Source organism: Lynx rufus, unplaced genomic scaffold (genome assembly GCF_022079265.1).
Source record: "Lynx rufus isolate CCGP_SWC_20201006 ecotype Redwood Valley unplaced genomic scaffold, mLynRuf1.p SCAF_4, whole genome shotgun sequence".
Taxonomy (NCBI): Eukaryota; Metazoa; Chordata; class Mammalia; order Carnivora; family Felidae; genus Lynx; species Lynx rufus.
This window is the reverse complement of record NW_025814856.1, coordinates 118,824,909-118,840,806: the sequence shown is the minus strand read 5'-3', so window position 1 is coordinate 118,840,806 and position 15,898 is coordinate 118,824,909. Positions and strand designations below refer to the sequence as shown.

The 15,898-nt window shown below is 43.9% G+C and overlaps 1 protein-coding gene across 4 annotated transcripts in view; it reads right to left on the bottom strand.

Moving 5' to 3' along the window:
* Positions 1-15,898, bottom strand: part of SNX10 (sorting nexin 10) — a 75,338-nt gene that overhangs the window by 31,023 nt on the left and 28,417 nt on the right. Inside the window, exons 1-2 of one of the 4 annotated variants that reach the window (XM_047096405.1) lie at positions 14,677-14,885; positions 881-927 (exon numbers count right to left, since the gene is read on the bottom strand). In XM_047096405.1, coding sequence (XP_046952361.1) covers positions 881-904 — 24 coding nt within the window. In that variant the 5' untranslated portion in view covers positions 905-927; positions 14,677-14,885. Of the gene's footprint in view, positions 1-880; positions 928-7,236; positions 7,327-14,676; positions 14,886-15,898 lie in introns of those variants that run through there. The other 3 variants (XM_047096404.1, XM_047096403.1, XM_047096406.1) reach the window with 3 other exon arrangements.

The window sequence follows — 15,898 nt, the reverse complement described above, 5'->3', positions numbered from 1 at the left end:
CAGGGCTGAAAGTAAGGATGTGAGATCTAGCAAAGAAGCTTCTGGAAAGATTCTCTGAAATGGATTTCTCAGATTGTTTAGTGCTTTAAACTTGGGCAAGGCAAACTAAGGACCATGTGGCCGTGTGTGTGTGTGTGTGTGTGTGTGTGTGTGTGTGTTGTGTACTCCCTAACAAGTCCCTCTGCCACTGTTCAGTCTCATTAGGCTCACCCAGTGACAAAGTGTGTGATACAGGAGTAGGCAGGGTAGGACAAATGGGTACTGTGAAGAGAGGACCACTCAGCAAAGGGTTGGGGTGGTGGTTACCCTACCCTCCGCCCAGTCAGATAAAGCTCAAGAAGCCAGGACTGGAGGCCTGGGAGGTAAGACTGGGTTCAGGAAAGAACAGCGTTCTCTGAACTGTGTGAAAACAAGCCAAGAGATCTGAGAGGTAACAAGCCAAGCGAAAGTGAAACTAATGGCGGACAGTTCCCCTGGGTCATTACCAGAGGTAGGGGGATTCACTCATGAGGCAAGAGAGTAGAAAACCAAGAAAGCAAGAGGGAGACTGTTCAAAGCAGAGGGTGATAGTCAGAGCCTGGGAGAAATCTGAGTCATGGAAAAAGATATTTTTATAAGCAGTGGGTGGAAGTGAGCAAGGAGCCAGCTCAGTCACTGGAACCAAGGAATGAGGGCCGAGGACGCATCAATGCTGGGAAATGGGGGCAGCGGGGGCAGTGAGGACAGGAGGGCAGGTGTTTTGTTCTGTCGTCAGCCCTCCTCTAGGATGCCCTGAAGTGTCTTGACTCTTCACCACAGATTGATGGTTACTGAATGAAGAACTAATCCGCGGTGAGTCAAAATGCATGGATTATTTATCTTTGGATTTGTGATGACATACCTCTTTCTGTTGTTCTGGAAACATCTTCAGCACAGGATACAATTAATCTGAAAAATAAGATACCAACAGTCAGTGATTTGGAAGCAGAAATGTCTCTCATGGCCTCCCACCAAAATCCTCCAAGAGAAAATCTCTCTGCCTACTCAGTCCCTGAAAGATGAACCTCTGCTCCTCCTCCCTCCTATCCACTGCTGACCAGACCAAGGTGAACATCAGACTGATGTTTAGGACACAGCAAGTCTGAGGCAGTTGGACGCTGACAGGCGCTCAAACCCGAAGGCCAGGCAGAGTGTAGCTACAGGTGAAGCCTTGGTAAGTCAGAGCCTGGAGGTGGGGGAGCAGGGTGGCCATGGGGGGCCGGCAGAGGATGCCCACTGGCAGAGAAATGGAGACAATGGAGATGCCCAGACAGAGTCACTGCTGAGAACAGCTCTGATGGCTTCACCGGCAACCAGACATTCAAGGAACGGGTCATTCCTGTGACATCTGAACCACTTCAGTGTTCAGACGAGAAACGGTGTGGGCCCCAAGAGGGATAAAGGTCAGCACCTTGATTCCAGTCAGTACAACCAACCTGATGGGTGATTCCAGGCCCTGAAGGTCCCTGGGATTGTCTGCTGGATTTTAAACCCCATTTATTACATAAGCTCATTGAATCTGACACCTGCTCTCTGTCAAAGAAAATTAAAATCCCCTAGCTGTATCCCTGCACATGTATTCTTACGACGGAAAGGTGGCTATGACTGTGTCATCACTGTCTGTCTTTATTTTGACCATAGGTGTCTGGGTCCATTTTCGGGATACTTTTTACCATCCACAAAAATCTCCTGAGCCTCTACTAACATCCTTGGGACTGCAGGGAATAAAAGGAAGCGAGAACCCTAGCTTCAGCCTCCAGACCCACATGATGTTGCTGATAGGATGCCGCACAGCAGGCAGAGGCAAGGACCTGCTGCAGGAGGAGAGAGGACTGCACGTGAGTGGCTGGAGAGTTTCCAAAGGGAAGGCAGTTCCTGTCACCTGGGAAACACAGGAGGACCCATGGAGAACACAGGAATGTCAGCATTCACGGAAGGAAGAGGGACCTCCAAGGAACAGGGGTGGTAGCAGCATGCACAAAGGAGGGAGAAAAGCATGATGGACAGTCAAGAGAAGGTGGGCAGGCCAGTTCCACTGTGGGAAAGGGATGGCGGGGGTGGGCCAGGTTGCACTGTTGCTGCCAAAAAGATATGCCCAGGTCCTAACCTCCAGGACCTATCTAGAAAAAGGGTCTTTGCAGACATAAAGAAGAATCTCAGATGTGATCATCCTGAATTATTGTGGGTTCCGAATACAATGACAAGTGTTTTAGGAGAGACAGAAGAGGAGAAAACCCGCACACAGAGGGAAAGACGTGCGAAGATGGAGGCAGAAATTGCAGAGGGGCAGACACAAGCCAAGGACACCCGGAGTCACCAGAGGCAGGGGAAAAATGTCCCCCTAGAGACTCCAGAGGGAGCACAGTCCTGCCAATACATTGATTTCAGACATCTGGCCTCCAGAATTACAAAAGAATAAAATTCTCTTGTTTTAAGCCACAAAGTTTATGGTAACTCCTTTTGGCAGCCATAGGAAACCGATACAGAAAGGGTCTGTGGGGATCAGATAGAAAAGACAGGCTGGGGTCGTAACTGTGGAAGGGGTGAGAATTCATTTATTCACTCAGCAAATATTTATGGCACTCCTACTATGTGCCATGTGCTGGGTTAGGAGTGGGGCACATAGGGGACTACAGCATACACCGGAAGCTCAAAAGATGACTTTATAACCATAATGTGGAAGGGAGAGGAAAGGAAAGGACACCTGTTTCAAGAACGGAGGGACAAAATAGGGGGTGGAGTGGGGAGCTGGGAAGGCTTTACTGAGAAAATGGCACTTGAGCTGAGACCTAAAGGATGGTGTGGTTTAGCGTGGAATGCAAAAGGAGAAACATTCTGAGCAGAGGGACTGGCATGTGCAAAAGGGTGGAGGCTGGGAGGAGCAGCTAGAGGGCCGGGTCATTGAAGGGGTTCCTGCATTGGATAAAACTTACACCAAGAGTTGTATCTATCTCAGGACGGGTCTCGTTTCCTACACACCCTGCAATGCACCACACAGCCGAGTCTCCGCCCAGGTGGGTCTTCTACTCTCATGCCTTCACCCCTTCCAGACCCCCCTGCAAAGCTCCAGTCCTTTTCCAGGATTCTGCTCAGAAACCACTTCCCCTCTCCTTGCCCCAGCTCTCTGCGCCATTACAGTCCCCTGCCATCATGACCCTCATCTGCATCATAATATTTATATATGCTATCTATATGACCCCAATTGAGTCAATTTCTCCAACAGAGTGTATCTGTGTTTTCCTGTGTAATCAAAGGAAATGTGTAATCTTCTGTGAGGGAGATGTGAGTATCCTCACCTTACAAGTAAGAAAACAGAAGGTCAGAGGGAACAAGTTGTCCAAGGTCACACAGCCAGTGACAGAATTCCAGTCTACTTTCAACTCAAGCCAGTCTGCTTCCCGACCCTGTTTTTTCCATTGCCCAAGGTTGCACCCATGACTGTGTCATATGAACCCATGGGTCAAAGTTTGGGTCTTAATTCTCCTTAAAGGGCTTGAGCTTTTCCCACCCAGACAGAAGGACTCTGCAACCCCAATAGGGTGCCAGCCACCCCGAGATGCTACATACCAAGTAGCACAGAAGTAGGAAACTGAATGTTTAAACCAGTTCCAGAACTTCACAGAGAACCACACAGTCAACCTTTAATATGGAGAGAGGTGGGGGGCGGGGGGGTAGGACTTTCATTTTTTACTCTATATACTTCCATATTGTTTGAATTTTTCCAGTTAACACAAATTCATTTTATACTTTTTGAAATAATGATGGTTTAAAACAAACACCATAATTCTGTCAGAAGTAGTGACTCTAACATAAATTATGGAAGATTTTTCTTTCATGTGAAATAAATAGCAGATTTGAATTACAAAGAGACAGTATCTTTATAACAGAAACTATCAGCTGGTACTAGACCTTGCCATAGCATTTACTAATGAAGAGAAGGAAATTAACTGCTAGCACAATAGTATGGTTTGAGATAAAAGGTCAGTTGTCTATAACTTAGCAAACCAAAGCCACTAATGAGAAGCTGCCCTCTGAAAACACGACACCCACCTGGTGGGCTATAATATTATTAGGTTTGTTTAGATTTCTAAATTCCCCAGACTAGCCCATGTGTCTTTCTTAATACTGTACGTAGGGAATTCTTGCCTCACCGGAAGATTTTCATTCCAACAACTGTGGAAGTCTGCCTCCAGCTGACCATCAACAAGACTGTCTTCGGAGCACTGGACCTCCCCACCACCGATGGGGAACCACTGCACATCTGGATAATCACCCACTGAGATCCATGATCTTTCCTACTTACCTTCCTAGAGAGAATTATTAACTGTCCCCACTATTCTGAACAACAGGGATGACTTCTCAAACTTGTTCAGGCTAGAATTAGGTACACAGAGATGACAGAGATATGGATTGTCCCCCTACTGGGAAACATGGCGGCCACGGAGACTCATCTCAGAGACTCAAAATGTATCTTCACAACTCTATCACTGCCTTGAGAGTATGATGTGCCAAAACCAGAAACTTCAGGAGAAAACTGCCTCCATTTTCCACCTTGGAATAGTTCTTCTATAACATACAAAATGTCTGGAACCAAGATAGAATTCTATAGAGCAGGGGTGGCAAATCTTTTCTGTAAAGGGCCAGATAGTATATATTTGAGGTTTTTCATGTCAAACAGTCTCTGTTATAACTATTCACGTCTAAAATTTGTAGTGAAAAAAGCACCCAGATGCTAAATAATCCAACGCACATGGCTATGTTGAACAAAACTTTTATCTACAAAAACAGGCAGCAGTAGTTTGCAGACCCTACCTATGGAGAAAGTAAGTATTGTGTTTTCAATTCTATACCTTACTGAAGCCCTCTCTTAGATAAACAGGAAAAAAACTTCACAATGTTAAGCTTGGTCTGTATACCCATGGGCAGTCTCCTCTCTGACAAGCAAACTACTGACCGAGAGTCTGTAGACCATATACGGGGCCGGAAAGAGAAGGGATTACGTACTTTTCCCCATGGTGAAATAAGCAACACAAGTATGGTTTACGTCATTCTCTAAAATGAAGATGGGGGTGGGGGGAGTGAGCTTTTAGTACCATAGTTTTGGGTTTTCTTGCCATCTCTTGTCAAAGGCTGATTAACCCAACAAACTTGTTAATCATGAACTAGGTCAGAATTTATATCAAAGGCACAAGGACATTCTAAACAGAACAAAACTGGTTTTATCGAAGATCTACACAGAGTCATTGACTCACTGTAACAATATACAATTTCGTAAACCAAATAGGTATGTTTTTCCATATTTCTCACCCAGAAGCCAAGAGAAATCTCATGTGCTCCTAGCAGAAAGTACAGGTAGATTTTTAATTAACCTCATGGTGGGCAGGGCTCTTCAAACAGTAATGGGACAAGGGTATATTTTTTATTAGGAAACAACTTTTATAGCTTTCTTTTTCTTTTCTTTCTTTCTTTCTTTCTTTCTTTCTTTCTTTCTTTCTTTCTTTTTATTTATTTATTTATTTTGCTATGTTAGAAGGAGTCGTCAACCCTCAAACAAAATACACTTAACCTCTTCTCCCTTCTGCAGCTGTGCTCAGGTTCCAAGAGCTGGGGCTTGAGCCTGGAGACAGGCCCACAAGCTGTGCATGGAGGAAGCAAACAAGTAACAAAGATACCACCTCACCTTTCTGTTATGTCTCACCATTTCACCTTGAAACTGCTTCTTCTTTTTTTTTTTTTTTAAAGAATGTGTGAGAGAGAGAGAGAGAAAGCAAGTGGGGGACAGGGGCAGAGACACAGAGAGAATCTTAAGCAGGCTCCACACTCAGCACAGAACACAATGTGGGGCTTGATCTCATGATCTGGGATCATGACTTGAGCTGAAATCAAGAGTCAGACGCTCAACCGACTGAGCCTCCCAGGTGCCCCGACACTGCTTCTTCCAACGCATTTTCACCCAAGTCTTAGAGCCTTCACACCAACATATTACTTTTTAATGTTGAAGAGACTCCACTCCGGGACAAGGGGGCTTAGCAAAAGGCGTAAGTCACCCAGTTCCTTTCCTGTTACGATTCTGCCTTCAGAGAGGGCTTTTAGAAGAAAGTCAGACAAAAGCCTTGGTATTGAAGGGGTGTGAGCACTGGAGGAGAGGGCCCATGTGAGGAGTTGGCTGAACAGCCTGTGTCAGTCTCAGCAGTAGCTAAAAAGGTGGGAAGAGGGGGGTGGTTGCTTTCAGGGGCACCCAGGACCTGTGTTGATTCGGGGTTCTAAAAAGCTTATTTCCTTACCTTTCGAGAGAACCTCCTCCCACCTACACCCAGTCCTGTGCCTATGGCCTCTGCAGTGTGCACAGAGGAGGGAGACATGTTCTGTCTACACCTGTGTCTCAGCAGCTCACCACCTAGCAGGGGAAAGGCTCACCATGCCAGGGAATTTATGCTGTGGCCACTGTGCTGCGCTGTGAGATGCCCTGGGGTGCTGAAGGCCCCACAGAGTCCTCTAAGATACCCAAAGGAACTGGTACTAATATTACTATCAGTAAACACCCCTCCACCCTCATACACACATAAAAACAGGACAAAATTTTTAGAAAACAGTGACAGACGTGGCCACATGAAATTTAAACCTGCTGTAGCGTACATTTCAAAAGGAATATGAAGACAAATGTTAATATTTGTAATACATAACAAAGAATTAATATTTCTTAATTTATGAAAAGCTCTTGTAAATCCATACCAAAGAGCATTTCTGTAGAAACATGGGGTAAAGGTTACCAATAATCAATTCATAAAACGAAAACAATAAAGGTCAAACTCAACAACAGAAAACAAACACCCTGATTAAAAACTGGGAAAAAGACTTGAGTAGACATTTCTCCAAAGATGATATACAAATGGCCAAAAAACATATGAAAAGACAGTCAGTGTCACTAGTCATTAGGGAAATGGAAATCAACGCTGCAGTGAGTTATCACCCCGCGTCCATTAGGAAGGCTACTAACAAAAAAAAAAAAAAAAAAAAAACAGAAAACAAGTATTGGTGAGGCTATGGAGAAACTGGAACCTGCGTGCTGGTGGGAATGTAAAACGGCACTCCTGTAGAAACCAGTATGGAGGTTCCTCAAAAAATTAAAAATAGAACTACTCTAGAGTCCAGCAATTCTACTGCTGGGCACATATCCGAAAGAACTGAAAGCAGTATCTCAAAAAATTGCACACCCACCTTCTTAGAAGCTTGATTCCTACAGCCAAGAAGGGGAAGCTACCCAAATGTCCATCAACAAACGAATGAGCAAGATGTGGTATATATGTAGAAGGGAACATTATTCACCTTTTAAAAGGAAGGAAATTGTGACACATGCTACCACATGGATGAGCCCTGAGGACACTATTCTAAATGAAGTGATCAGTCACATACACAGAAACCAGGTACTTTATGATTCCACTTACCTACATAAGTAAGGTTTCTAAACTAGCCAAATTCACAGAAACAGAAGGTGGGATGGTGGCTGCCGGGGGCTGAGGAAGGGGAAAATGGAGAGTTCTTGTTTAATGGGTACAGAGTTTCAGTTGGGCCAGACGAAACAGACCCGGAGATGTTGTTACACAACAATGTGAATATACATAATACTACTGGACTGGACACTTAAATTGGACAAGATGGCCAATTTTACACGTTCTTACCACAATTAAAAAGTTTTAGGGGTGCCTGTGTGGCCCAGTCGCTTAAGCGTCTGACTCTTGATCTCAGCTCAGGTCATGATGTCGTGCTTCGTGGGATGGAGCCCTGCGCAGAAGCTGCTTGGGATTCTCTCTCCCTCTCTGTCTGCCCTTTCCTCACTCGTGCGTTCTCTCTCTCTCTCTCTCTCTCTCTCACAAAATAAATAAACGTTAAAAAAAAGTTTTAGGAAAAAGGTCAATGATTTATTTAAAATGTTTAACCTTGCTATAAACAGAAATGCAAATTAAAAAAAGGTACCATCTTTGTGTCTATTAAATTAGAATTTTTTTTAATGATAATATCTACACTGGCAAAGATCATGAGAAATGGGACTGATCGCTGCTGTTTCAACATTCCTGAAAGACAAGTGGGCCATATGTTTCAAAAGAATTTTTAAATTGCTCGTGTTCTTTGACTCAATCATTCCACATCTGGGAACTCAACCTAAAAAAATCAATCAGACGTGTGCAAAAAAAAATTTTTTTATATGAAAGAACGTTCACAATGCAGTGTTTTTAAAACGTGTATCAAATAAAATGGAAACGTAAATGTCCATCGGTAGATTAGACAGAATGAATTATGGCAGCGCTTCATAACACACCAACCAGCTTGTGCCACTACAAATTATGTTATAGAAGAATATTGAACGTAAGGACTGTTCAAGAAGTTCTGAATAGGGAACGGGTTGACACCAGGCAGGGAAAGATACGGGACCTCCACGGAGGCAGACTGCATCAGAGAGCGGGAGGCTAAGGAGGCAGCAGGGGCGGCAGAGTTTGGGGAAGAAGAGGAAGAGATAAACGTGTTCTGGACCTGCCCGCACTAGGGGCCGTGCGTGAAGTCTCACAAACTTTCTGATAGGGTCCCAATAAAAAGTCAGGGACAAAAATCCTCGGTGGCTACCCAGTTGGGACCCCTCTCACTCTTGAGAGCTTTGCACTTCCCCTCAATAAACTCTATGGCTTTGCTCGCTCTCTGTTGTCCGCAAAGATTCCTTCTTCGACTCCGTGAGACAAGGCCAGTGTCTCTCCTACCCTTCTGTAACAGTATCGCCAAGTGAATTTTTTTTGTATGTTTTATTTCTTTACTTATTTATTTAAGAACCAGGGGCGCCTGGGTGGCTCAGTCGGTTGAGCGTCCAACTTCAGCTGAGGTCAGCTCAGATCACGATCTCCCAGTTTATGAGTTCGAGCCCTGCGACAGGCTCTGTGCTGACAGTTGAGAGCCTAGAGCTGTTTCGGATTCTGTGTCTCCCTCTCTCTCTGCCCCTCCTCTGCTCGTGCTCTCTCTCTCCCTCTCTCTCTCTCTCTCTCTCTCAAAAACAAATAAAAAAATAATAATAATATTAATTAAAAATAATTAAATTAAAAAAATAATAATAATATTTAAGAACCAGAGCCTACATACAGGGAGTTAACAGTGGTCATTTCTGAGTGGTGGGATTCTAATGGCTTTTTACTCTGTTCTTTTCTGTATTTTTCAGGAAGTTTACAATGCATTTGTTACTTCTGAAGTCTGAAAACACTGCGAAAATTTTTTTTAAGTAAAACTTAATGTGCTCAATTACTTTTATGTTACCATTTCCAAGAAAACAGCTAAGTTAATTTCACTTTGTGTTTTACTTCCTCCTATGATGTTCAGCAATTTTTCTACATAAATCAAAAATTACTGACTTCTTACTTTCAGCTCATAAAGATATGTCATCAGTGAGGTTGTTTTAAATTCAAAGTTTAACTTAGTGCCAGTTTTCCACATACCTATTTCTCAGTACCACCTATGTCCTTCGCGATGCATTGGGCAGGTCTGGGGGTGAGGCCATACCCCCCCCCAACCTCCTCTAGGGGGGAAGCTCTGGGACAAGGTCCTGCTGAAGGGACAGCTCTACAGGTAGCCCCGTTTTGTATCACCTGAGGGGACCCTTCCTAGACACAGGTGATGGCATCAATGGTTAAGTATCAGACTCCAGAGAAGCCAATCCACAGGTTAGTCAGGTGCCCAAGACACAGCCTGGCAAGCAAACAAGGGCTGGGCACCTGCTCCTGCCCACATTTGGCCCAGGAAACACTGAGAGACTTGGCAGTACTCTGGGACCCGAAGCTGGGAAATGATGAAAGAGAAACAGGAGGGATTACAACGTCGCAGCCAGAGGTCTGAGGGACCAGAGCTTGCGCTGAAACAGAAGCCATGCTGAAGATAAAAGATCTCATGAGATATCAAAGAAACTGGTCACCAGAAAAGCTGAATTACGGCACTGGCTTCAGCTGCTGACATCCACACAGCTGCCTGGAGCCAGCATCCAGAGTGTCCAGTAGCTTAAGGGTCCAGCGTCTCCTGGGTACCCATGTACCCCTTTACTCAAGGTGGCCTGAGGGAGAGCCCAGCTTGGGCAATCAAAAAGAAAAAGACAAACAAGCTGGCACCAAAACATGAAAAATGGACCGATGTGGGGCAGCTGTGCCCTTTCGAGGAGGACCAGCAGCGCGTGCAGAACCACCTGTAAAGCCAGCCCAAGTTCTTCCTCAGTCTGACCTTAGAACTTAAAAAACACCAACCAAAATGGAAACACAAGCAGAAAGCTGAAATTCAGTGAAAGCTGGAAACACAGATAAAATTACTGCTTAAGTTTGCCACCATTTATCACAAAAGAAAAAATCAAAGAGAATACGGCATTTCTTTTTAAGGTGTATTAGCAGTCTAAAAAAATACTGGTGCACGGTACAAAAAAACAATGAAACCACTGATTTCGTAATCTCCACAACATATGAGTTCCTTTTATGGCCATGAAATGATGGTGGGCCAAATATGGGGTCTAAAATCCAGGAGCAAGAAAAAAATACATCGAATTTTAACCTCAACTATTTTGGTGGCATTTAGGAAACGTGCTACCTTAGACTTAAGGTCTTACCTGGACACATAGCCATGTACACTGTGGGCCTGACTCTACCTCCCCTCATCTATACACTAAGGACAACACTGGGGAATAGCAACACATGACCAGAAGAAACAGAATTGAAGGAAAGAAGCCATAAAACGCAGATGTAGGAGAGAGATGGGGACACTAGAGCAGACAGGCAGGTAACACTAGACTTCCTAACTTGTGACATCTGCTCTCCCCAAAACAACCCTACCCTCTCAGATCAAACCCAAGAATGTTTTTCACATTTCCCAAATGGTCTCCTTCCTTTTTTTATGCTATTAAGGTTCTCTTAACTAGTGATGTGTCTGGGCTACTCCTTTTCCTCTTCTGGAAGAGCAGGTAAGTCTTGGGGTGGGGGATGGGGTATTAGTAATCTAAACATTAGTGTGAATTTGTCCAATCAGATAGCATTCCTATTAACCAAAAGCTATCTACAGCTACTCACTCCCCTCCCGCACCCCCATCACAATGCATATTTTTGACGAAGAGGGAAAAGAGGGGAAACCATTGGTACTTGGGGGTGTGGAGTTCTTTGGAGGTTGATGCATCCCTCAGCGCCCTGCCACAGAATCGTGAAAGACTGAGACCACAGCCCCCTGAAGAACAGCAGAAAACACCCTGCTCTTCTTTCCTACCAACAATTAGAAGGCATTTTTTTCAACGTCACTTATTCTAGCCCCATCCCCTGATCAGGGGACTTCACAGAAGTACAACCACAACTTCCCATTAAAATACACCTTAAAAATGGCATCAAAAGAATAAAATGTCTAGAATTAAATTTAACAAAAAAGTACAAAGCATATACTCTAAAAATTACCAGATATCATTTAAAGAAATTAAAGATCTAAATAAGTGGGGAAAAAAACCTGTTTATGGACAGGAAGACTTAACAGTGTTATTGTTAGGACAGCAACTCTGCTCAAACTGATCTGTAGATTCAATGCAATCTTTATCGGAATCGCAGCTGACTTTGTGCAAATTACAAGCTGATTCTAAAACTCCTATCTAGTTGCAAGGGACCCAGTATAGACAAAACAACCCTGAAAAAGAAGAACATAGTAGCAAGACTCTCACTTCCTGATTTCAAAACTTACTACAAAGCCACAGTATGTAAGAGAGTGGCACAAAGATAAGCAGATAAACAGAATAGAATTAACAGTCCAGAAATAAATCCATACTTTTATGGTTACCTGATTTTCAACAAGGCTGCCAAAACAATTCAATGGGGAAAGAAAACCAGTCTTTTCAACAAATGGTGCCAGGACAAGTGCATATCCACAAGCAAAATAAAGCTGGACCCATACTTCATACCAGCTAGAGAAATTACCTTGAAATGGATCAAAGACCTAAATGTAAGAGCAAAAATTATGAAACTCTTACAAGAAAATACAGAGGTAAATCTTCATGACATGGGATTTAGCAAAGGATTCTTCGATATATACCAAAAGCATGAGTAACAACAACATCAAAAAAAACCAAAAAAAACAAAACCCAGATAAATTAGACTTCATGAAAATCAAAACTGTTATTCTTCAAAGGACACCATCAAGAAAGTGAAAAGACAATAAATGAAATGGGAGAAAGTATTTACAAATCATGTATCTGATAAGAAACTTGACCTAGAATATATAGAGTTCATACAATTCAGGAATAAAAAAACCTTAAGAATCTAATATATAACCTGGTGACTATAATGCACTGTATTGTATAATTGAAATTTTCTAAAAGAGTAGAACTCTCACCAAAAAAGGGGAGGGATATCAATAGGTAGGGTGATGGATGTGTTAAGTAACTTGATGGGGGAATCCTTTCACAATGTATACATACCATCAAATCACATCGAACACTCTAAGTAACTTACAATTTTGTCAATTATGCTTTGGTAAAGCTGGAAAAATAATAAAAATAAAATATATATGTTGTATTACATTACACATATAAATAGAATAATAAAAAGACCACTGACAACTTATAGAGATAACTGATAGCTGATAATTCAAAACCAGGCAAAGGATCCTCAACAGACATTGCTCCAAGGAAAACAGAGAAATGGCCAAAAGCATATGAAAAGATGCTCAATATCATTAGCCATCAGGGGAGAGCACATCAAAACCACAATGAGATATCACTGCACTCCACTAGGCTGACTAGAATCACAAAGTCCAATAATAACAAATTTGGCTAAGGATATAGAGAAACCGGAACCCTCATACACTGCTGGTAGATTTGTAAAGTAGTACAGCCACCTCAGAAGACAATCTGGCAATTTTTCAAACCACCAAACACAGGCTCATCATTTGACCCAGCAAGTCTCCTAGGTGGATACCCAAAAGAAATGAAAATGTTATGTCCACAGAGAAACTACTATATAAATATCAGCATTATTCATAATAGCCAAAAGGTGGAAATAACCCAAACGTCCAGCAATGGACAAACGGATAAACAAAATGTGGTATATCCATCCAATGGAATGTTACTTGACAATAAAAAGGAATGAAGTATTGATACACCTGCAACTTGGATGAAGCTTGAAAACATCAGGTTAGAAAAGGTCCACAAGAGTCCACCTGTTATAGAATTTCATTCATATGAAAGTGCCGAATAGGGAACTAAGGACAGAAAATAGATTACTGGTTGCTTAGGGCTCAGGTGGGGGGTGTGGAGAGTGAAAGGGTGGAGTGTAGGGGTTCAGGGAAGTGACAGCTAAAGAGCAATGAAACGAGGTGATAAAAACATCCTAAAATAGTTGTAAATATCTGTAAATAAACTGAAACCAGTGAATAGTACACTCAGCTGGGTAAATTGTATATAGTATGTGGATATTTCAAGAAAGCTATTTTTTAAGTGTTACCTGAAACTCTGAGTTTGACCCATTTTATTCATAGCCCCGGTGTCCCTCATCCTACAAAACACCATGTGTGCCAAACTGAAAGCCCTGTGGGCATCACGTACCCCTAGGGTTCTCTCACCCCGACTTGGCTCTGACCCCATCCTTGCTGTGCCATCCCGTCTTCCAACCCTTCCTCCCACTATGCCTCGGAACTTCATTCCTAGATCCAGCAAGGGGCCCACATTCACACCCACCTCAGCAGCACGATTCTGGCTGGGCCCTGACCACTCTTCCCTTCCCTTGTGACCCTCCCAAGTCAGCACTCCCATTTCTAAGGACCAGGAGAAAACCAAATTCCCCAGGTCACTACAATCTCCAGACAATAACCTACCAACAAGTGCCTAGAACCTAGGAATGTGGCCAACTCCCTCCTCCTCACTTCCTGGAATGACTTTCTTCTCGCCAGTTTCCTGCTTCTCCTTTCTACATTTTTAGGAACCTTCCCTGTGCTTTCCCATTTTTTCCTGATCCCTCCAAGGAGGACCTCATTCACGGTAATGACCTAAAACCTCTTGGTCTTGCCTTAGCCTATTGATTCCTGTGACCTAACCTCTTACCAACAATGTGTTTACCATGTGACCATATCACATCCTAACCAGGAACTTCTCTTTGAAATGTAAAACTAAAAGTCTCCTCTGATTACCCTTCTTTCTCACTTCCTCATTCTCATCCAATTTGCTCCTCCATTTGAATGAAAACCACAAGAACTTTGATCCTACCCTTCCTATTCTCCCTCTGGGCCTCACTTCCTCGTATAGTCTCCCTCCAGTACCCCTCATTTCCTGTTCCATCGACACACTCTATATGTCAACCTCCAAACACGGATCAACTTAACCTCTGTCACCTCCATTTCACCTACCACTGAAGAAAAATGCCATCGTTTCTATGACTGCCTCCATCACCAGGTTATGAGTTCCAACTTCAGTGGGCTCCTCCAGGGTTCAGGAATCTTTCACTCATGCCAGCAGCTTCAGACCTTCACCCCTCACCTCCAGCCACCTACCTCCTCCCAGTTTGCTACCCCACCCCATCATCTGATAACTCTTATTTCCCGTTTCATCAAAACAGTAAGACCATCAGGTTTACATTCTTCATCCTGGTTCTCTGCCCCCTTGAAATCTACCCACATACTCACCCACTTCCCTCAGTCTCAGAGAAAAAGGGTCACATTTCCCCCTGTCTTTGTGATCTTATTTCTCCTACCTCCTCCAAGACGTCGGTTCAAGTACCCCTCAGCCTTACTAACTCCAACTGCTTCCTTCTCCAACAAACGAGCTCAAGTGCCTCTTATCCCAGTGTAGATGGGCAACACTGGCTAATTCATTCAACCTATTAAGGACCAGGCACTGCTGCAGATGTCAGAGATAGGACAACGAGCAAGACACCAGGTCCTTCATTTCGCTTACATCATAGTGGGAAGGGACGGGAAGACGACATGTAAACAAATAGACAAGGTAATGAACAAGCTTAATGAAGAAAACAACAGGATGATGTAATCGAGCGTGATGCCGGGTACTTGGTGGGGACTACTTCACATTCGGGTGATTCGGAAAGGCTTCTCTGAGGAAGTGACGTCTGAACTGAAACCTGAAAGGCCAAGAGGGAGCCAGGGACAAGGCGGTCTTGGGAAACAGCACTCCCTGGTGAGGCTCCCATGGGGGAATGGGCCTTCTTCTCCCCAGTTCTGCACTGATACCTCCCGGGCTGGCCTTGAAGTACACAAGGGACAGTATGTTTCTGGTGGGGACATGAAAAGGTTCCCTGGTGAGGCACCACACACGGCTTCTCAGCAGAAGCCACGTACTCACTGTCACCCTCCACTTTAATCAGGGCAGTTCCCAAACGGGCCACTGGCAGCCCTCTTTCCTTCCACTCTCTACTCATTCTGTTTTGGCTAACACTCCCTTATCACATGCGAAGGAGTCCAGAATCAGAACTGCCTTTGAGGACAGCCTGGCCACCTCCTAGTGGACAGCTCCATCCAGACATCTGTAGGCACCTCTAACTTACTGTGTCTAATCCAAGCTGGCTGTCACATGTCACCTTTTCCCTGCACTTCTGTGGCCTAGCCTATTCTACCACCTCCTATGTTGCCCATTTTAATAATGAATCACATCAACATCCACACAGTGACTCAAATGGGAGTCCCAGAAACTGTCCTTGACTCCTTCCTTTCCCTTACTTTCCAAATCCAACTGGTAAGCAAGCCCTCTCTCTCTGAATACCTCCTACGTCCATTCCCTTCTCCTGGCCTCCAGGGTCAATGGACTAGCTCAGGATCTTGTCATTTCTCTACTGAACCCTAGCTGAAATACTGGAGATTCCCAGGGCCCAACACCCTTAGCAGATGCTCAGTA